The sequence below is a fragment of the Zingiber officinale genome, chromosome 9A (assembly GCF_018446385.1).
Source record: "Zingiber officinale cultivar Zhangliang chromosome 9A, Zo_v1.1, whole genome shotgun sequence".
Taxonomy (NCBI): domain Eukaryota; kingdom Viridiplantae; phylum Streptophyta; class Magnoliopsida; order Zingiberales; family Zingiberaceae; genus Zingiber; species Zingiber officinale.
In genome coordinates, this window is record NC_056002.1 from 13,018,024 (window position 1) to 13,037,452 (window position 19,429).

Here is a 19,429-nt window from a genome sequence, read left to right on the forward strand (position 1 = left end):
TCAGCCAGTTCGAGTCTTGATTTGCCGGATTACTGCGAAAAAAAAAAAGCTCTTTTTTTGTTTCAGGCTTCGCTTTTTTCGTCGGGTTTACTGCGGCGGAAGAAGCGGTGGAAGCGATCCAGCTTCAGCCGCCGTCGCGGCTGCCGCTCCTCCATGGTTAGTATTCAGATCCGATCGCCTCGTTCCTCTTCTCCGGCGTTTTCCTCGAATCCACGGATTTGTTTGAGACCTTCGTTTCATCCAATTTCGTGTTGGATTGTCTACATTTTCTGTTAACCTTTTGTTTGGAAATAATTACCAGGCAAATTCTCTTCGATTGTATTTGACCTGCATCCGCAACACCCTCGATGCGGCGATGTGCCTTCAGGTACCCAGGATTGCCTCTACGCGTTCTGATTAGTCCTACGAATTGATCTGTTTCATTATATTATACGAAAATAAGATGATTTGGTGGCCTCTTCAAGTTTTGTTTTTTCACTAGGGATCGAGATTGCCACATTATCTGTGGTTGGTAAAGCGCATAGAAATGGAATTTTGGGGATTTTTTGAGTTCATACTTGTTAAACTTGATTGCGGTTTGCCCTGTTTAGAACTTTAGATCACTATCAGGCGTCTCTTGAATTTCGTACTTGTTTAGCTGTGTTTCTGAAGCTTCAAAAACTATTGTTGCAATCAAAAGTCCAAGGATATAGCAAGAGGACCTCAGAGGTTTGCAATTTGGTGTCAGTTTTCATGGGAACCACATATACACTTTGGTTGATATTCAACAGAAATTTTGATTTAAAAAATGCTGATTCTAGGTCATCCTAAGTATTTGCATAATTATAAATTAAAGAATGATGCTGTTGTTTGGCTCTCAAATTGTTCTCTGAAGTTCCTGTTGAAGTTAATTTTTGGTATCTTGGTGATGATTAGTAAAGCATGTTTTAATGTTGAAGAGTTTTAAAATTTTCTTTGCTCTGAATTTTTCATTAAATGCGCCACTGCTTATACTGCATATTTTGGTTCTTTCCAGAATTTCCCTTGCCAAGAAGTTGAAAGACATAACAAGCCAGAAGTCGAACTGAAGTAAGTACTAGTGTTTATTTTCTATTCAGATTTGGCACACCGGCAGTGTGGGCAAGCTTATTTTTATTAACAATTGGTGAAAAAGGAAGTGAATTATGATTAGTAATTGATAAACATTGAACTACTTTACAAACAATCAGACATAGCTGATGTCAAATGAGAGTCCATATATATGTTTCTGAATTATCAGTGAAAGGATAGGTTCATGTTAGTCCATAAAATTAAACTTTTGTTAGTATTCTTATTCATATTTTTATCTTTCAACATAATGTTGACTGCATATAGATTTGTCAAACTCTGGTTGATCAATGGGGTGTATATCTTGATTTTTTTTTTATTTCTTTTCATGGACCTGATATTTCTTTTGCATTTGGCAGGACAAGCCCAGAGCTTTTGCTAAATCCGGTAACATATCTTTGTGCACAAGGTTTTCATGTCTGCTAATTGGTAGAGACTAATGATGCTCAAAATTCATGAACCATGAAATCCTAAGCAATTGTGATTATTTTCTTCTCTGGATTTGGAATTTTTTACCTACTATATAAATCTTGGAGATGCAGTATTTTACTATATGCTATATGGCATATTCAAGATGTTTCTCTTTGATCAATTCTTGCTTTTCATTTTGCAGTACAACATTTGCATTAAAATTGAAGCCTGTGTAACATGAAGACATTTAGGATAAATCTTTGCCTTCCTCTACTCTAATTCAAACATCCTCTTTTCCAGCCTTTTCTCAACTGGTTCATATAAGTCCAAACCTCATCGTCTACACATTTTCTCATATATTTGTTCCACTAGGTGGATGCAAATAACTTGATAATAGTACAAGGTACCATATAGGCTTTTAATCCTCCCCTTCTATCTCATTTGAAGTTTGTTGTCTTTACACCTATTTATCTAATTTGGTCGTGCTTTTTACCAATCCTCCAACAGCTAAAATTACTTTTTTGGTGTCTTAAGATTGATTTTATGACTGGATCTAGTGTCCCTGTCTTTCTCATGTTGGAGTTTGCTCATATAATGTAATAAAAGAAAACGAAGCTGGATTATGCATGATACAAGTTGATTTGTTAATGGACATTGGTGCATCACACATTCTTTTTCCTCCATTTATTATGCTTATTAGAAAATAATAACTCACATAATAGTTGAGGAAATAACTTCAAGCAAAGAGTTATTTCTTCCATTGAGGTTATTTAATATAGAATATTGCCTTTTCTTTCAACTCTCTAGTGATTTTTTTTTTGTCCATTTTGATCATCACTGCAATTGCCTTAGAAGTTAGAACCATGTTGAATACTTCAATACCGTGTTTAAGTAACTAACATGAGATTAAAATTACCCAGATAATGGGATATCTCTTTGTGATATTATTCAATGCTAACTATTTGATAAATATATTAACCCTCGCCTACCAATTTGATGGAATATTTTGTACTCTATATACAAAATGTTAGTTGTTGTAATTCTATTACAGGTTTTGATATGCCGGAATGAAGCAGAGAAATGCTTGATCGAGACATCAATAAATTCAATTCGAATAAGTTTGAAGGTGCAATTGGATGGCTAGTTTATATTCCTTTTTTGTTATTTCAAGCAAATTTGTTTTCTTATCTCAACTAGCAGGTATCTTCAGTTGTTAAGTACAATTGTAGTTGTATCTTTTGTCGATCATATTCTAGACATGGACCTCTTTGTCCAAATTACTACCATTTGCTCACAGCTTCATTGTTCTTTAATGCATGTGTCCATAATGAATTTAATTCTTTTAAAAATTGTTTTGATATATTGAAGTTTGTCAGATGTAAAATCTTCCATCTTTTTAACATAGTTGTGTATCAAAGTTTACAAATTTGTTGACATATTTTTCAAGTAGTGTTCTCTGCTGTAGACTTCCATGTTCTTAAATATATATATGAAAATCACACTGATTAAGTAACTGTGACAGCAATCTTTTATATATTCCTGTCGTCTCTAGTATAGGTGAAGCAGTCAGACGAGCTTGAGAATATCCTTGCCAAAAAATTCCTTCGCTTTTTGTCAATGAGGGCGGAGTCATTCCAAGTGCTGAGAAGAAAACCTGTGCAGGTTATAATCATTTTCTATACTTGACACATATATACCTGACTATTATTATGTGCAAAATGACAGTATCTGCTTTGTCTCCTATCTGAAAAAGTATTCTGTGTCTTTTCTTTCTTTTATGAGTTAGCAAATATTTCCCATCCATTAGTATTTGTCAAGTGTACCAGGGTGTTGTCTCTGCTCCCTTCTCTCCCATTGTTTAAAATTTTTCATATGATTTCAATCTTTGTTTTTTTTAGTTATACGGTTATAACCAGTTGAATGGTCTGCCTGTAGAAGCCTATGCGGTTAGTCTCTATCACCAATCAGGAAGTTTTCAAAAAGGAAAATTTAAAAAATGTAAGACCAATCTGAAGCATCACACGTACACAACACTGCCCATGCCTTATCAGACTGTTCAAGCTTAAGGTAATCTAGTTAATCCTAATGTTGCCAGTTTACCTATGTGCAACCTCATCCAAGGTATGTGTGTGCATATTCTTGACAACGATGCAGTGGCATAATTAATGGTCTTTATAGCCAGTCAAATTTATCTGTGATAATAGTCCAATTCTACCAGTTTGTTAAACCAAAATGACATCTGCATCTATTACTCAATCAACACAGCACATGGTTCAGCCAGTGTGGTTTAGAGGGGAACAATCCCTTCTTTTTGAGCTGGACAAGACCTTAAAGGTGATGCCAAATAACCAAAGAGAACAATGTTCACAGAAAGGAGAGTTCTGCTGTGAAAATTGGGAACAAATTTTTTTATTGGACTCGGCGTGTCATAACTGTTTGTGTACTGTAGAATTTCACAAGCTATTCTGGATTCTTAAAGAAAAGACATTGAAAAACTTAGATTTGTTTTACTTTGGTGGCTGAAAAGATTGGAGGGTGAGGGAAGGATCACAATGCACAAATTGCATATGGATCAAGATATATTTTATTTTTTGGTTACTTACCTTCCCCCTCTTTTCTCTCCTACTGATCCACTCAAACAAACTAAGCATTCTAAGGTATGGCATGGATTTCAGTGGTGAGAAGTTAATTCAGTTCCTGAAAGGATGACGAACTTGGAAAGTGTGCAGTAGTATGGTTCCACACTTTGACCGGAGTGATACGAATTTAGTTATGTCATGCAGAAACTCAGCTCTCTTAAAAACTAAAATGAAGCTTTAGTCCTATAATTCGTGTCCACATAGTTTGTTTACCTCTAAAGATAAGTCAATAGCAATTAGAAAGATAATTGAATTAAAACTTTGGATTAGCAAATTATAACAATATGATAATTTTTTTAATTAATGATTATACTTTTCTAGTACCAAAATGAATATTATGCTTCAGATAAGAGCATTGATTCTTCTAGCGTCTTGTAGCATCAGTGAAACAATGCAATAAACTACTTGTTGTGTAGAAACTTAGCACTGTTAAAAATGTGCCGAGATCAACTAAAATGAAATGGAGTTTTAGATGAGAGCATTGATTTTCATAGCATCCAATAATATCTGTGAAACCATGTAGTAAATCAGTTACAAAATTGTGGCCAAGTTCTCTAACTTCTAGTAGTGTTCTTTAGTCGGTTATACTGCACTGGTTTCGATCAAGTAATTGGTATTGTTTAATTCAGATACTTTCACTAATTAAATTTCTGGTTTAAATTGCTGTCAGGGTTATGATATCAGTTTCCTCATAACGAATTACCACTGCGAGGACATGCACAAGCATAAGCTTATTGACTTCATCGTGCAATTTATGGAGGTAGAGAAGCCTCAGCCATATTTACTTCCAGTAATAGTGTAACAGTTGTTACTAACTGAACTGAAAACCATCAACTAAGATTTTTTTTGTTTCATTTTTTCATCCAATGATAAATCTCTTGAGAGTCATGTCATTCTCATCCCTGTTTCTCATGTCGTTAGGACATCGACAAGGAGATCAGTGAGCTAAAATTATCAGTAAACACAAGAGGACGTCTAGTAGCCACAGAATTTCTGAAGCAGTTCGTTTGAATTCGACTTTGCACCAGAAAATGGAGGGACTGGCAACTTCATTATTGAAGATCACTGCACGCTTCAGCAAAGAATTGTTTAGTGCATTGTTGTATTGTTTTGCATGTTCCTGTTCTTTTGATGCTGAACATTTTTTTTATGTCACTGCTTGATGTAGGATTTTATAGGGATAAAATGGAATTAATTTCTTTTCTATAGCCACGGTGTTGATAGAAACATTAATTTAAACAGTTATTCTGATGAAGAGATTAAGTGGAGAATCTATTTTTGCCTCTAATTTAATTTTTCAAAATTGTTTGATATAGTTTAAATTTTGATTAAAATATAATTGATGACAAAATAATTTAATAAAAAATTATGTAGATTTTTAACCAAGGATCCCAAATGATTATAATAATCAAATGCAAACAGTAATTATGGTTCTGTATCAATTATAGAAAGATAATATTAAGAAATGTAGATAATTCTAATAATGAGAAAATTATGTTTTTTTTACACTTGTGTCAAGTTTAGTGTTGTTATAAGTTAATTTATAAGTTTAGTGATGTTATGAGTTAATTTATATTTTTAGTCTTGTAATTTGTAATATTTTTCAATTTCAGTCATTTTTCTTTAAAATTAAAAATTTTTATCGAAAAATACCTAGTTGGGGGTCCGAATAAAAAAAGTCATATGAGTAAAAAAAAATCAAAATCTCTAAATTTAATTTACAACTCAGCATTTTCCGATTGAAATTTTTAATTTTAGAGAAAAAGGATTAAAATTTAAAAATATTATAAGTTACACGATTAAGAATGTAAATTAACTCATAATAGAGTTAAAATTGAAACAATTACAAATTATAAGACCGAAAATATGATTTTCTCTTCTAATCATCTATCAAGTATGAAAATTTTACTTTTAGTAAAATTTGAATGCGAAAATATCTATATATTTGTTTAAAAAATTATATATTAGATCCGAAACAGATTTTTTTATTTTTTCACCTCATTGGGTTTTATGTTTTTTTCATAGCTATATTACTATAGGATGATTTGGTCTCCTTATTGGCTGGTCAATAAAAAAAATTAAGTTGAACAAGAAAAAGCAAACACATAATATTTCTATCAAAACAAAAGAAAATAGAATATTATTTTTTAAAATAGATCATTAAATTTATTATTATTTAAAAATTATTATTATTCATTAGAATAATTCGGAGAAATCAGTTAAATTTTATATGGTTAAATAAAGACATCATGTAGCCTTTCTTCTTTGCCTTCCTCGCGCCTCCTAAACTGGCCGTCGGGTGTGAGAGACCGTGCGTGGTTTAGGGTTTAGAGGATTCTCCGAAAGCATTCGATTTCTCCTTATTGACAGGTAGGTTCTCGAACCACTGATCGAAATCTACTTTTTCTGTTCTCATGTGTCCATTCTTCCGGTCGTAACTTTGCGTTTTCATCATCCGGGTTTAGAGGATTTTGAGTTGTTCACAATGTCAATGCGTTCGATTTCGTGTTTGCAATGATTCGGCTAATATTTTGGTGTTTGTATTATGCTAGTCGTCAATTTTTACCCTTCTTTCGTCGTTTGGAACTTTCGATTCATTCCGGGGAGGTTTTTTTGTGCCGCATTGATCGAAATCTCAGACTCGCTGCTAATTGTTCATCAGGTTCAATTTAGGGTTTAGGGTAAAGCAGCATTGCATTCACAGGAAGAAGGCTATTTAGAATGGCGGGTAGCAAGGATCAAGCCCTCAGGGCAAAAGAGATCGCCGAGAAGAAATTGGCCGAAAACGATCTCATCGGCGCCAAGAAATTTGCCCTGGAGGCCCAAACTCTCTTCCCGGCTCTCGAAGGCCTGGTTCAGTTGACTGCGACTCTCGACGTTTGCATTGCGTCTCAGAGCAAAGTTGACGGGGAGAAGGATTGGCACGCCATTCTCTGCGTGGACTCCGGTGCAGACGAAGACACGGTGAGGAAACAATACAGAAAGCTGGCTCTCCTGCTTCATCCCGACAAGAACAAATCTGCCGCTGCTGAAGATGCTTTCAAGCTGATTTCAGAGGCATGGAGTGTCTTATCTGATAAGTCCAGGAGAACACTTGAGGACTCGCAGGAAGCTTCCCAACCAAACAACAAAAGAGCTGCTGCTCCTGGCGATGCCAACGGATCTTCCAAATTCTCCAAGAGAAGCAAAGAGCCACCTGCAAGTGCAACATTTTGGACGTCCTGTGATAGGTGTGGAATGCAGTACGAGCATCTTAGAGTGTACCTTAATCTCACTCTTCTCTGTATTAATTGCCAAGCATCTTATGTAGCTACAGAGATAAACCCCCCTAGTGAATTTGTATCCTCAGAGCATACTTCTCTGCAGAGTCAACCAAACTTGCATTGTTTCCAATGGGGGCCTTCTTTTTCTAGAACTGAAGGAGCTGCAAGTGCGAATGTCGTAGAGAAGGCGAAGAGGCACAGGCAGCGGCTAGAAAGGAAGAATGATGTTCTAAAGAGAAAAGCTAGTGCATCCTGACAACGACCACACAGAGGTTTGAATTTTGATTTCTGCTGCAACAAATGAGGAGCAAATGGGAATTCTGTAAATGGGAAACAAAGTAAGCAGTTGAGGGAGTTTTGCGATTTTGATACCAAAAGAGTGGAAATCTGCTGCCTTGAAAGGAAACGCTAAAAAGAAACAAGGACTGAGTGAAGCTGGCAAATAAAAAAACAGCTTATCAGTGAGAAGAGATTGTCATTGATGATGTAAAAGCTTCACATGATGTTCTGTTTGATTTTCTGAATGGTCTTTTGTGAGAGCAAACTATGCCCTTGTGCTGCTGCTATATCTTATGATTCTTAGAGTTCTTGTTTAACAGTTTGCTTTTTAACTAGTTAATCTTATGGTGTTTATCTTGAATTCTCTCTGTTAAACGCCAGCGTGGCTACCGATAATGACACTTGATAGTCACTTTATATAAATCAAATTCATTGATTTCTTTATTTCTTTTAGACACTAGAAGACATAAATGTTTGATGGCAAGCATATTAAGGAAAATATAAGAGCTTGATTTTTATAATTATAACATAACTAAAAATTTGGTTACTTCAACCAATGGCCCCCTTCCAAATTCCAATCCGGATTAAATTCTTCCTAATAAACATGAATAAAAGACCATATAATTGCATGATACTTATGATATCAAGCTCTCAAACTGAGCTCCTCCATTCATCCCTGAAGATATATCCTCAGTCGCCGCTTTTCCTGTGTCATCATGATTTGCCTTATCTTCTGAGCAACTGTTCTCATGATTGCATTCAATCATTTCGAATCGGTTTTCGAATTGGTTCGGTTCAATGCCAAGAGTGGAATTAAGAGGAACAACTGTGATGGCAATCACATGCTCCGGCATGGTTGGGTCCAGAGTGGGCAATTGCCTGGTGGAGACGATCACATACAACACCATCTGTGTTGCGCCAAAAATGAGTCCCAAAATGTTTGGAAGCTGGAAGAAATTAACATTGAAGGTGAGGGATGCAACTAAGTCCGATTGATTAATGGATGAATGATTTACCAAGACGTATAAGTCACGAATGAGGAGGCCATAAGCAAACCAAGCGAGAGCACTAATTGTGAGGAATAGTGAGAGGTAGAACGGCATGTACTCCACGCTCCTAGTCCGCACGACAAGCCTCTGCATCATCAGGTCACTCTTTGTTGATCACAGTACAAAACAACATAATTAAAGTACATTGCAGAGTTTTAGTTTTTCAGTTACCATGATGCTCAGGGGTGCAGCAAAGACGCTAATGGAGAATCCCACACAGATCCAACCTATAACTTTTACTCGCTCGGAGCCGTGAAAAGCAAGTTGTGTTATTAAGATGATTGAACCGAATGAAACCACATTTAATAAGAAGATGATTAGCAAAGTGGAGACCTGCAAAGCCAAGGGTAACTTTGTCAATAATGTGTTTAACGATGTGAATTTAAAAGATAGTGACCCAAATATTTCAATACCCTCATGGCTCTGGGAGCATATATGAGGTATATTGCAGTGTAAAATGTCTCAATGAAGCACCCAAATGCATTAATGGTGATGAGAAGTGTTGCGTCAGTTTTTACGATAGCATAGTAAATCCACAGCATGGCACTGAACAAGGCAACCACATATGGAACTGACTGAAACCCCTCCGTTGATCTCATTCTATACACACGGTAGAATGTTGGACTGTGATGTAAAGAATTAAAACAAGTTCAATCATATTCAAATCCAAAAATACTATGAAGATAAGTTGGAAATTGTCTCAAAGAAGGGGGGAAAAGTTAGTAACATATATGTACTCACAGTGGAGCAAGATAAACCATGAACGAGATTATGCTACCTGCAAATAAAGTGGATATCAATCAGCAATTTGGCATCAAAATGAAGGCAGATAAGCTTTGTGAACAGCAATTTAGCATCAAAATGTAGGACAATAAACTCTCTAGATTTGCCATTCACATTAACATATTTTAGTATTTGGCATTTCAAAGTTAAGCTGTACAGCCTGTACTTGTATGTACAAAAAAACAAAATGGCAAAACCTAGTCTCATAAAATCCTCTGCAAGCAGCGAAACAAGTTCCAAATATGAACTGGATAAGAATTTAAAAATAAAAATGCATCAAGAAGGCAATAATCGTTTATAGGGGGAAATATAATGTTTTTCTACCTTGAAAATTATAACTTTGAGAAAAAATGAAGGAAAAAAAAGAATCTATTTATGAACCAATGATTGTAGTATTGTACCAATAATGCCAAAGGCAAATGCCAAAGGATGGTCCAAGGACAGGTCTGCCATTCTGTCTTTCAAATTGAAGAAGAGGCAGGAGGAAAGCAAGAGTGAGGGTTTTGCTCCTCTCTGTTGATCCCTCCTTAGCACTTGACGAATATGATTTCTAGAGGTCTATTATATAGAAGAGCCAAAGGGTTGTGTCTCCTTCTTTAGGGATATACCCATTGTTAGGAATTCTCGGATCACCAAACTTGCAATAGAAATTGTGTATCCATGGAGAAATCAAAAGATGAATGTACTTGTGTACATAGCCAATTATTTAACTTGTTGATAAGGGCACGACATAACGACAATAGCAATTACTTCTAATGTGGTTTATGATACTTTGTTAGGAAAAGGTTCATGTCAGGTATGTGTCTAAAAACTTATCATCATCTCCTTGATTTAAGCGAACAAGAGTCTCATACTCTTCTTTAATTATTAGTAGATAACGTGAGGACATGTTGCCATATATCTAGTATCTAATGCTTCAGATTAATTTCAATTGCAAGGGAAGTCTATAAACATTTTTGTCCTCTATTTCCAGAAGATCATGAACTCAAGAACTGTACACGAGTTAGTAGTAAGCTGTATATTGAGTGGTAGAAGCACTAATTAAGCTTTAATAATTCGCTTTGACTCATTGGTGTACTACTGGTATTAACCATTGGAAACCATTTGCTATGCCAAATGAAGATAATGAAGAAATATAATTAGTATATTTTCATTTTGTAGAGTGATTTTTATCTGGACAAAACAGATGATTTTTTGAGCTGTCATCAGATACTTCAAGCAATTATTCAGCTAATCATCATCTAGACCAAATTTATTCACACTCAGAATACAAACTAAGGGTTTTTTTGAAACAAAGGGTTCAATCAAATCTTATGCTAAAATTTGTCATATATAAAGGATAATACATTGTTTAATACATATGACATACTGCGCTTTTGACACTTTCTGTATGAGGCTTATTCAGAAATTGAATATCTTAGAATTCAAAATATATGTAAAACATAGTTATCCTTCTACCAGAGGTGGTATATTTTATGTTTAGAACCTAATGTCCATAGGTTATAAAATAATCAAGGAGTTCTACCAAGCTCCAGATACATTATTCCTTTTCCTATATCCAGATACATTTCTTCTGCTTTCTGCCTTAATATTGTGACAAATAAGGAAAGCATGAGACACAAGACAAGGAAGATATGTCCAGCTTGCATTTTCTCTTGTTGCAATTAGCTTGTTTCTTCTGAGAGTAAGAGGTGTTAATCTAGAGATACTAATTAAGGAAATTAGATAAGTGGTGGACCAGAGAGCATCATCTTAGCTTTAAGTAAATGCCTTGACAATGCATGGTTTCACAAACAGGAAGAACACTATTAATCAAGCTATTAACAACCTAGAATCATCCAACTTTTGGAAAAACCAATGGCATGAACTACTGCGGACATCAGAAAGAGCTCTTCCTAATCCTTGCCTCAGCACATGATGATCCTAACATCTATTTGCTGGCAGAGACCTTGCTTACTTCAGGTATAGTAAAAGTAGAAAAATCCATCATAGGATTTGGAAAATGACTGTATATGTGCATCTTATAGTTTCTGAGGCAGATACAATCCTGCAATAACAATTCATTCTTAAACTTTCATCTTTCCGCCTAATTGTTTGTTGCAAGTTTGTGTCTATATTCCTTATTGGACAAGTGCCCTCAATATATATTTCCTAATTATTTGTGGCACACGGTTGCCCTTGCTTATACTAAGAAATGATAGGAATGTGAGTCATTTATTAGAAACTATATTTTAATTGGATACCAGATATGAGATTTCTCTGAACATCCTGAAAAAATGGGAAATAGTTCAGGTTTAGAGGAACCAAGCACGTCACTACTCAACAGTATTCTTACTGAGGAAGATCATTATATGCTGTGTTATATTAATTTATCAGATTGGTGGTCAAACAAACAGGGAAAACATAACTGGTTTTGCCTATGTGACAGACACTCGATGCATCAGCCAAAGTTCTAGTCTGCTATCTACCAATTTACCTATCTCCGACAATATAAATGAGATCATTTTTGCTCCTTATTGTTCCACTACATTTGGAAAAGGATTCTGGAGAGGTCATCAGCGTACTGACCACATTTGTGCTTTGTGGTTAGAAGGAGCAATACTCAATACAGATGACCAGTAGAAATATTGGGTGAACGTTTAGATGGCACTGAATTGACACCTTTCCTGATCCTCGAGGATTTTCTACCATATAGATCTAACTTAGTTTCTAAAAAGGGATGGAATAATGGGAAGGTTGCTGCAACCGGCCATTTGATCAAATAAAGCAATTTTCATGATGTTAAAGAATTATGGGAAGGTTGCTACATATTAATTGGAATCACAGTTAATCAGATGCAACTACCGTTAGATAACTATTCTAGTTCTACTGCATACATGTAAATAGACTAGACAAGGTAAATTGCTTCAGTTTGAATTTATTGAATCAAACAACTACACAAAACACCTTGTCTTCACCTACTTTACTGAATGTAGCCACAAAAAGGAAATTTTCAAAGTTACTAGATCACCTTAACACAATGACTAAATAGCCTGAATGTTTCAGCTCGCCTGCTTCAATACAATTCTAAAACTTAAGGAGCCATAGAGTCATATAATCACAAAGTGGTTTTGGTGGTTCAACAAGAAAAGAACGGGAGGGACTGAGATCCCTACTATACTACTCAGTGTTTGAGAAACCAGACTGGAGTGACCGCCACCAGGGGCAGAGCTTACATAGGCCAAGTGTGGGCAGCTACCCACACTGCCCAGACCCCCATAGGAGCTGTGCATGTTAGAACCATAGCAAAGCAACCATTTGTGGCTGGACACTAAAGCTACTAATGAGTTGTCTTGGTATAATCAATGTAGCATTAGTACAGTTGCGTCCGTTATCTGCAGCATTACAATGTAATAAGACTAATAGCAAATAATATATGATTTATAAGTAACCTATATAGTATAGGCAGACTAACCAGACAATCTCAGTGTAAAGTCAAAAAATATTCTAATTCATTGAAATTTATAAAGGAGAATTTTGTAGTTAGGGACACGTATAACAGGAAACCTATAAAATGTGCTTATCAATAACAGAAAGTACTAGAGTTGAACTTAGTATAACATTACAATTAGGTAAATCAAGCCTCGCACTCTTAAAATGATTTCAGAAGATAATTCCAATTCTCCTAATAAAAAAACCGAGACATTTAATTTATTGGAGTCAATACTTAGGGATTTCGAGTGAATTGTTAATGTCATTGCTAAAGCAAGATCAGGATATTATGAATGCAATGGATTTGGAACAAGTATGCAAACACCGACTGCAAAATATGAGAGATGATGGTTGGTATTCATTTTTAGAAAATGTTAACTGTTTTTGTCAACGACATTACATTGATGTTATATTCACACGTTGGGCACCACATGGTCATCCCCATCGTAATCCACCAGAAGTGATAAATTTGCATCACAATCATGTTAATTTATTCTATGGTGTTATTGATATACAAATTTAAGAGTTAAATGATTGTTTCTCAAAGGGAGGTATGAAGTTACTCTTTTGTGTAGCTTATTTGTATTCACAAAACTCATTTTTGGCTTTTGATAAGAAAAAATTAATGCTATTTAGCTGAGTTTTATCCATAACATTTCTCAAGATTTGATCTCCTCATACTTGATGATCAAGTTGAAACCTATATATGTGATATGCGTTCTAACAAAGAATTTCAAGGATTGAAAGACCTTGGTGATCTAGAAGTTAGTTATATCAAAGTCTCAAAGAAAAGTATGGTGTACTCGTTTGTTTATGCTTTTAATATTGATATTAATTCTATTGGCTGCGACTATGAGAGAGTGTTTTCTGTTATGAGAATTGTGAAAGGCATATTGCGCAATCGAATGAGCGATGATCGGATGAACAATAGTCTTATTGTCTATGTAGAGAAAAATATATTTCTAATAGTTGACAATGAAGCTAGTGTACAAAAGTTTCAAAATATGAAGACTCGAAAAGAACAATTGAAGGATAATTATTTTATGGTGTTTTATGATTACAAGATTTTATATATTTTTTTTACTTTATTAATTATATTATATTGTTGTCGAATCAAAATCCTAGCTCCACCCCTTACTGACACACCAAGTTAAATAAAGAAACAGTTCAACTGTGAAATTTGTGAACCAGTGGAGCAGTTGGATCAATCCCCAGTCCAGGTTTCAAAACATTATCCATGCCTCTTAAATCTGCAGAGGAGGTAAAACTCCATTTTGTACTATAACAACTAGTAAAGGGAATGAGCCAAGATAAAACATTTACCAGGAAGGATTAAGTGGTACACTCCCAAACCAATACCCAACACCAACATACTCATATTTTGGCATGTAAAAGTAGCTTGTTGATCAATGATGATGAAAAAACTGATAGATCAAATAACTTTAATTCTACCTGAAACCGATGAGTTTGAGTTCTGTTGGTCTTCAAATTGGTTTGCTTGGGCGGAGGCACCAAACTTCCTGAGCTGGTGTCATGTGGCAAGTTCATGCTGGTTCAGTCGTTCCGCCCCGGAAGAATTGTTAAGCATATCTACGTACCAAATACGGAGACAAAATTACCACAATTGCCATTAAGCACGTGATTAGCACAAGGGAGCGAGTATTTTATCCTACTCTCGAGAACGACAGGAACGGAGACTCTGCGAATCGCCATGGCGGACGATGAGATCGAGGCGGCAGAAGCGGCGGCGGCGGAGCTCAAGCGTGGATTCGAGACGCTGGAGGTGACTCAGCCGGACCCCTCGGTCCCCGTGTACTTTCTCTACCTGAACCGCCCGGCCCACCGCAACGCCTTGACTCCCGCTTCCTTCGCCGAGCTTCCCCGCGCCCTCGCCCTCCTCGACCGTCTCCCCTCCGCCCGAGCGATCGTGCTCACCGGCCGCGGCCCGCACTTCTGCGCAGGAATTGATCTCTCCTCCCTCGCCTCCCTGGCGTCCGTCCCCTCCGACGACCGCGCCGTAGCCAGCGAGCTCCTCCGCCGTCGGATCCTCGCCCTCCAGTCCGCGATCTCCGCCGTCGAACGGTGCCGGAAGCCGGTGGTCGCTGCGATCCACGGCGCCTGCATCGGCGGAGGGGTGGATCTGGTCGCCGCCTGCGACATCCGGTGCTGCGACGAGGGGGCCTACTTCGCGGTCAAAGAAATAGATCTCGCCCTGGCCGCCGATCTGGGCTCGCTGCAGCGCCTTCCGGCGATCGTCGGGTACGGGAACGCCACAGACATGGCGCTTACTGGGCGGAGGGTGGCAGCGGAGGAGGCAAAGGCGATGGGGCTCGTCACCCGCGTCTTCCCCTCCAGCGCCGCCCTGGCGGCGGGCGTCACCGACCTAGCAAGGGGTAATCTCGACATTTCATTACTTTGCATTATCATCAACTATATATTTTTTTTAACAAAATTGAATCTACAGGATTGGCTGAGAAATCGACGGTTGCGATGACGGGAACGAAGGCAGTGATGCTGAGGAGCCGAGATCTGACGGTTGAACAGGGCCTAGAGCACGTGGCGACGTGGAACGCTGCGATGCTGATGTCGCGTGACCTGGAGGAGGCCGTCCGGGCCCAGATAGAGAAGCGCAAGCCCAAGTTCTCCAGGCTGTGAGACGATGACTAGGGGGGCTCGTAGTTAGGTAGTTACGGTTGAAGCTTATCAGCTCAAGTAAATAATAAGCCAATGAATTGGCTGCTGAATGTGATTTGTAATGAGAAAGTCAAAACATAATAAAAGCTTTAAGATATTCAGCAAGATTGGTGAGCTCTAAACAAATTAAAAGATGAAATGGTGGATGTAATCTAAAAGGTTTTCGTTAAAGGAAACAAAATATTCTAGTAAATTATTCAAATCATATATATCCAATCCATAAAATGCATTTGTGTTACAATAACTATTCTCTAGTAACTTTATTATGCTCCACACACATGACCAATCTTAAAGTACATAAAGGATAACAAAGACCACAGGACCAATCTTAAAGTACATAAAGGATCTATAACAAAGAGAAGGAACACCAACTGATCTTAGCTACGTAAAGGGAAACGAGGAGAAGGAACCAGGTGCAAATTAATCTTTCTCGAGGCACTGGCTCCAAAAGTTTCAGTCATATCCACATCTCCTGGTGCCATCCCCTTAGGCAGTGCCCAATCAAAGTGAAACAGGAGCTGAGCCAAGGCCAACTCTAAAGTGGACAAGCCAAAGGACATGCCGGCGCACATCCTTCTTCCCGCGCCGAAAGGGAGGAATTCGAAGTCATTGCCTTTGAACTCCTTGTCGTCGCCCTCCTGAAACCTCTCCGGCTTGAAGCTCTCGCCGTCGTGCCAATATTTTGGATCCCTTGCGAGTGCCCAGACGTTGATGAGGACTCTTGTTCCGGCAGGTATTGTGTAGCCGAGAACCTGAGTGGTCTCTTGGCCAACTCTTGGAAATAAAAGGGGGAAGGGAGGGTGCAATCGGAGAGTTTCTTTGACGACGGAATGAATGTAGGCGAACTGTGGAACATCACTCTCTTCCACGTAGCCTTTCCCTTTCATGGCCTCTCGAACCTCCGTCTGCGCTCTGTTCATTGCTTGAGGGTGCAAGATGAGCTCTGACATGGCCCATTCGATGGTGTTGGCTGTGGTTTCAGTCCCTCCGGCAAATAGATCCTGATCGCAACCATCAACGACGAAGTAATTAAGAGATGGATCGTCTGGCTCCCGTGAATTAATGTTTATAAATATATAATTTGTTTGACAGAGAGTACTCACGATGACGAGAGCCTTGATGCTTTCGTACGAGATGGGCACTTCCAGGTCGCCTTGATCTTTGAGCCTGAGCAAGATGTCGATAAGGTCCTCCTCGTCGTCTCTCCGGCCCTGCAAATGCTCCTGGATTGTTTCTTCGAGGATCGCGTCCAGCTTTTTGTGGTAGTGGATCAGCTTGGTGCTGAACCCGGTGAGGACGTCCATGATTTTCAGCGAGGGGAAGAGATCGCCGACGCTGAATCCGCTGGACATTTTGATCACCTCTTTGATGGTGTCCATGAACTTCTTCTGCTGCGGGCATCTCCGGCCGAAGGAGGCCTGGACGACGATGGAGTTGGTCAGCTCGTTGAGCCTCGCCCCGAGGTTGATCTCCTTGCCGACGGTGGCGGCGTAGCCGACGTCCCTCATGAGGAGGGACACTTGCTCCGCCCTCAGTGACGCGAAGGACTTGACGCGCTTGGCGCCGAGCAGCTCCATGACGCAGAGCTTGCGGAGCTGGCGCCAGTACTCGCCGTTGGAGAAGGCGACGTCGCGGCAGCCGTAGGCGATGATCTTGGCGGCGGTGAGCTCGGGGCGGAAGGCGAAGTTGGCGTCCTGCGCCTTGAGGATCTGCTGCGCGCCCTCGCGGGAGGTGAGCACGATCTGGTCCACCTGCCCCACGCGGAGGCGCATCACCGGCCCGTGCCGCCGGGCGAGGTCACGGAGCGCGTGGTGAGGCAGCGCGCCGACGAGATGGTGCAGGCTGCCGATCAAGGGCAGATGCCATGGGCCGGGGAACTCCGGCCCCGTGTTCTTGCTGGATTTGCTCCTCAACCATCTCCTCAGGACCAGCAGCAGCAGGAGGAGGAAGGAGAGTGAGAGGGGAAGAGAAGGCAACCAGAGCTCCATGATGTTTTACTGGATTCTGACTCTAAATCAGTCACTCTGTCTCGAATTGGCTGTGTGATTCCAACTTGAGCAGCCTCAAGGGAGTATTTATAGGATGCCAACCATGCATAATCTGGATAATAATCAAACGATCATATGTTGTTTAGGCTGTCAACAAAAGACGACTCGGAAGAATTCAAAGTCACAAGTGTTTGTTAAAAATTTAAAATAAAGGAACGGTTGGTGCCCGCCATCTGATCCAATCCAAGGAATACGAATGGGAAAGCCCACAGAATGAGGCAGTGAGTTGATAGTCGTGAGGAAGAAGCAGCCCACGGAATCAGAACGGAGGTTCCATGGAGGTGCAAGGAGATAGGGCAGAGGCCATGGTTTTTATCATAAGCCATAAGCGGATTTGTTAGGGGTTGGACTGGGACTCAAGCACCACAGACCGGTCCATGAATTCATGAGATGATGAGAACTTGGTCAGGCTTGGGAATGTATATATATATATATATCAATTGAAAATAAAATATAACATAAAATTTATTGGCTCACTTAGAGATTTAACATGACTAGGTCTTACTCTACGGTATAAATGGATCAAATCTGAAATTATCTAAAATTCTCTCGATGGAAGAAACTCCATTAAAAGAAATGAAGAAATTTGGGATAAAATATTTTCTAATAAATATGTTTTTTTCTTCAAATGGGAAACAAGCTAACTCATTCGGATGACTTTTAATTGAAATTAGTCGGCTAAGTATCTAATAGTTGATTAAAATCTTGATAATATTTTTGATTAATGGTTAGTATTTAATCAACTAAAAGTGCATTGAGTCGACAGATAACATTAAAGATGACTCCATATGCATCCTGTTATCTAGGTTGGATAATTATCATAAATTTATCGGCTAATGAATTTTATCTTTAATCAATTTCACAAGGATCTAATCTACTCAACCATGTTCGATTAATATCCATGACAATCAACTCAGCTAGTTAATACAACAAACTTATCTTATTCAATGGTTACATGAGTTGACTCAATTGATATTTCAGTCGATTGAAATCAAATAAAGATGAACATAGGATTCTAGAACTGAGCGTTGGTGTAATCTTTCTTAGTTAAGGTTAATCAAGTTGATTAAGTTTAAATGGATTCAAATTTAAGTTTTGATATTTGACAATATATAAGATAGAAGTCAATTATGTCATGGAGAACTGGATACTTGACTAGAAAAAATTCTAATGGAAGATTAGACAAGGTAAAGTTTTAAACTCAAGGGTTAGATAAGGGGGAGTCCAATGGAAAAGTTGCCAAGAGGAAAATCCAAGTAGGTCAAGAAGAACCAAATATTTGCTGTGAAGTCTTAGTAGGGCTAGGCAAGGGAAAACTTTAACTAGAAGTTAGACAGGGTAGAAGTCTACTGAGTGACCAGTCCTAACTGAGGTTAAGCAAAGGAAAGTCCAAGTGTGTCAAGAAAAATCGCACATTGGCAAAGGAAAGCTTTAACTACGGTTAGGTAAGGGAGAACCCTAACTGAGATTAGGCAGAGTGTGGAACTCTACCAAATGACTAGTCATAATTAGAGATTAGGCAAGAAAAAAATTCAAGTGAGTCAAAAGGACCACACTTGGTGATCAAAAGTCTAACGAAAAGTTGGCACAAGATGAAAAGTCTAAGTTGGTCGAGGGTTGACCGAACACTTAGTAAATAAGTTATAGATTAAGGTTGACTATGTGTTAGACAACAAGAAGTTCCAACAAATCATGGAAGCCTTTGG

General features: G+C 38.4%; 5 protein-coding genes across 6 annotated transcripts; 3 read left to right on the forward strand and 2 right to left on the reverse strand.

Annotated features, from left to right (window-relative positions):
- On the forward strand, window positions 1-5,344 carry LOC122020724 (actin-related protein 2/3 complex subunit 4). Its single transcript, XM_042578739.1, has 8 exons — window positions 1-156; window positions 302-367; window positions 1,016-1,068; window positions 1,446-1,473; window positions 2,549-2,623; window positions 3,055-3,159; window positions 4,807-4,896; window positions 5,058-5,344. The coding sequence occupies exons 1-8, from the start codon at window positions 154-156 to the stop codon at window positions 5,145-5,147; spliced, it is 510 nt and encodes a 169-aa protein (XP_042434673.1). The 5' UTR covers window positions 1-153; the 3' UTR covers window positions 5,148-5,344.
- Window positions 5,345-6,403: 1,059 nt separating this feature from the next.
- LOC122021259 (chaperone protein dnaJ 49-like) lies at window positions 6,404-7,946 on the forward strand. Of its 2 annotated transcripts, none has more exons than XM_042579362.1 (2): window positions 6,404-6,506; window positions 6,810-7,946. In XM_042579362.1, the coding sequence occupies exon 2, from the start codon at window positions 6,858-6,860 to the stop codon at window positions 7,653-7,655; it is 798 nt and encodes a 265-aa protein (XP_042435296.1). In that variant the 5' UTR covers window positions 6,404-6,506; window positions 6,810-6,857; the 3' UTR covers window positions 7,656-7,946. The 2 variants fall into 2 exon arrangements, with proteins under 2 accessions (XP_042435296.1, XP_042435295.1); XM_042579361.1 differs by having other exon boundaries at window positions 6,406-6,506; window positions 6,799-7,946.
- Window positions 7,947-8,167: 221 nt separating this feature from the next.
- LOC122019939 (bidirectional sugar transporter SWEET14-like) lies at window positions 8,168-14,796 on the reverse strand. The gene is made up of 7 exons (XM_042577590.1): window positions 14,655-14,796; window positions 14,434-14,571; window positions 9,469-9,505; window positions 9,141-9,351; window positions 8,899-9,060; window positions 8,695-8,814; window positions 8,168-8,625 (listed from the first exon to the last, which is right to left on the reverse strand). The coding sequence occupies exons 3-7, from the start codon at window positions 9,486-9,488 to the stop codon at window positions 8,314-8,316; spliced, it is 825 nt and encodes a 274-aa protein (XP_042433524.1). The 5' UTR covers window positions 9,489-9,505; window positions 14,434-14,571; window positions 14,655-14,796; the 3' UTR covers window positions 8,168-8,313.
- On the forward strand, window positions 11,373-15,780 carry LOC122019037 (delta(3,5)-Delta(2,4)-dienoyl-CoA isomerase, peroxisomal-like). The gene is made up of 3 exons (XM_042576546.1): window positions 11,373-11,472; window positions 14,628-15,374; window positions 15,446-15,780. Exons 1-3 carry the CDS (start codon window positions 11,373-11,375, stop codon window positions 15,634-15,636), a joined length of 1,038 nt encoding a protein of 345 aa, XP_042432480.1. The 3' UTR covers window positions 15,637-15,780.
- Window positions 15,781-15,954: 174 nt separating this feature from the next.
- LOC122019938 (premnaspirodiene oxygenase-like) lies at window positions 15,955-17,735 on the reverse strand. The gene is made up of 2 exons (XM_042577589.1): window positions 16,779-17,735; window positions 15,955-16,676 (listed from the first exon to the last, which is right to left on the reverse strand). Exons 1-2 carry the CDS (start codon window positions 17,661-17,663, stop codon window positions 16,053-16,055), a joined length of 1,509 nt encoding a protein of 502 aa, XP_042433523.1. The 5' UTR covers window positions 17,664-17,735; the 3' UTR covers window positions 15,955-16,052.
- Between the last annotated feature and the right edge of the window lie 1,694 nt (window positions 17,736-19,429).

Bases quoted from the DNA above. Each gene is read 5' to 3' on its own strand.
- LOC122020724 (XM_042578739.1), top strand. The intron at 368-1,015 runs GTACCCAGGATT...GGTTCTTTCCAG, and splicing joins ATGCGGCGATGTGCCTTCAG to AATTTCCCTTGCCAAGAAGT. The intron at 1,474-2,548 runs GTAACATATCTT...ATTCTATTACAG, and splicing joins CAGAGCTTTTGCTAAATCCG to GTTTTGATATGCCGGAATGA.
- LOC122021259 (XM_042579362.1), top strand. From the start codon at position 6,858: ATGGCGGGTAGCAAGGATCAAGCCCTCAGGGCAAAAGAGATCGCCGAG.
- LOC122019938 (XM_042577589.1), bottom strand. From the start codon at position 17,663: ATGGAGCTCTGGTTGCCTTCTCTTCCCCTCTCACTCTCCTTCCTCCTC. The intron at 16,677-16,778 runs GTGAGTACTCTC...GGTTGCGATCAG, and splicing joins GCATCAAGGCTCTCGTCATC to GATCTATTTGCCGGAGGGAC.
- LOC122019037 (XM_042576546.1), top strand. From the start codon at position 11,373: ATGAACTACTGCGGACATCAGAAAGAGCTCTTCCTAATCCTTGCCTCA. The intron at 11,473-14,627 runs GTATAGTAAAAG...GCACGTGATTAG, and splicing joins AGAGACCTTGCTTACTTCAG to CACAAGGGAGCGAGTATTTT. The intron at 15,375-15,445 runs GTAATCTCGACA...TTGAATCTACAG, and splicing joins CGTCACCGACCTAGCAAGGG to GATTGGCTGAGAAATCGACG.
- LOC122019939 (XM_042577590.1), bottom strand. From the start codon at position 9,488: ATGGTTTATCTTGCTCCACT. The intron at 9,352-9,468 runs GTGAGTACATAT...TTTACATCACAG, and splicing joins ATGGTTTATCTTGCTCCACT to TCCAACATTCTACCGTGTGT. The intron at 8,626-8,694 runs GTAAATCATTCA...AATTTCTTCCAG, and splicing joins TTCGTGACTTATACGTCTTG to CTTCCAAACATTTTGGGACT.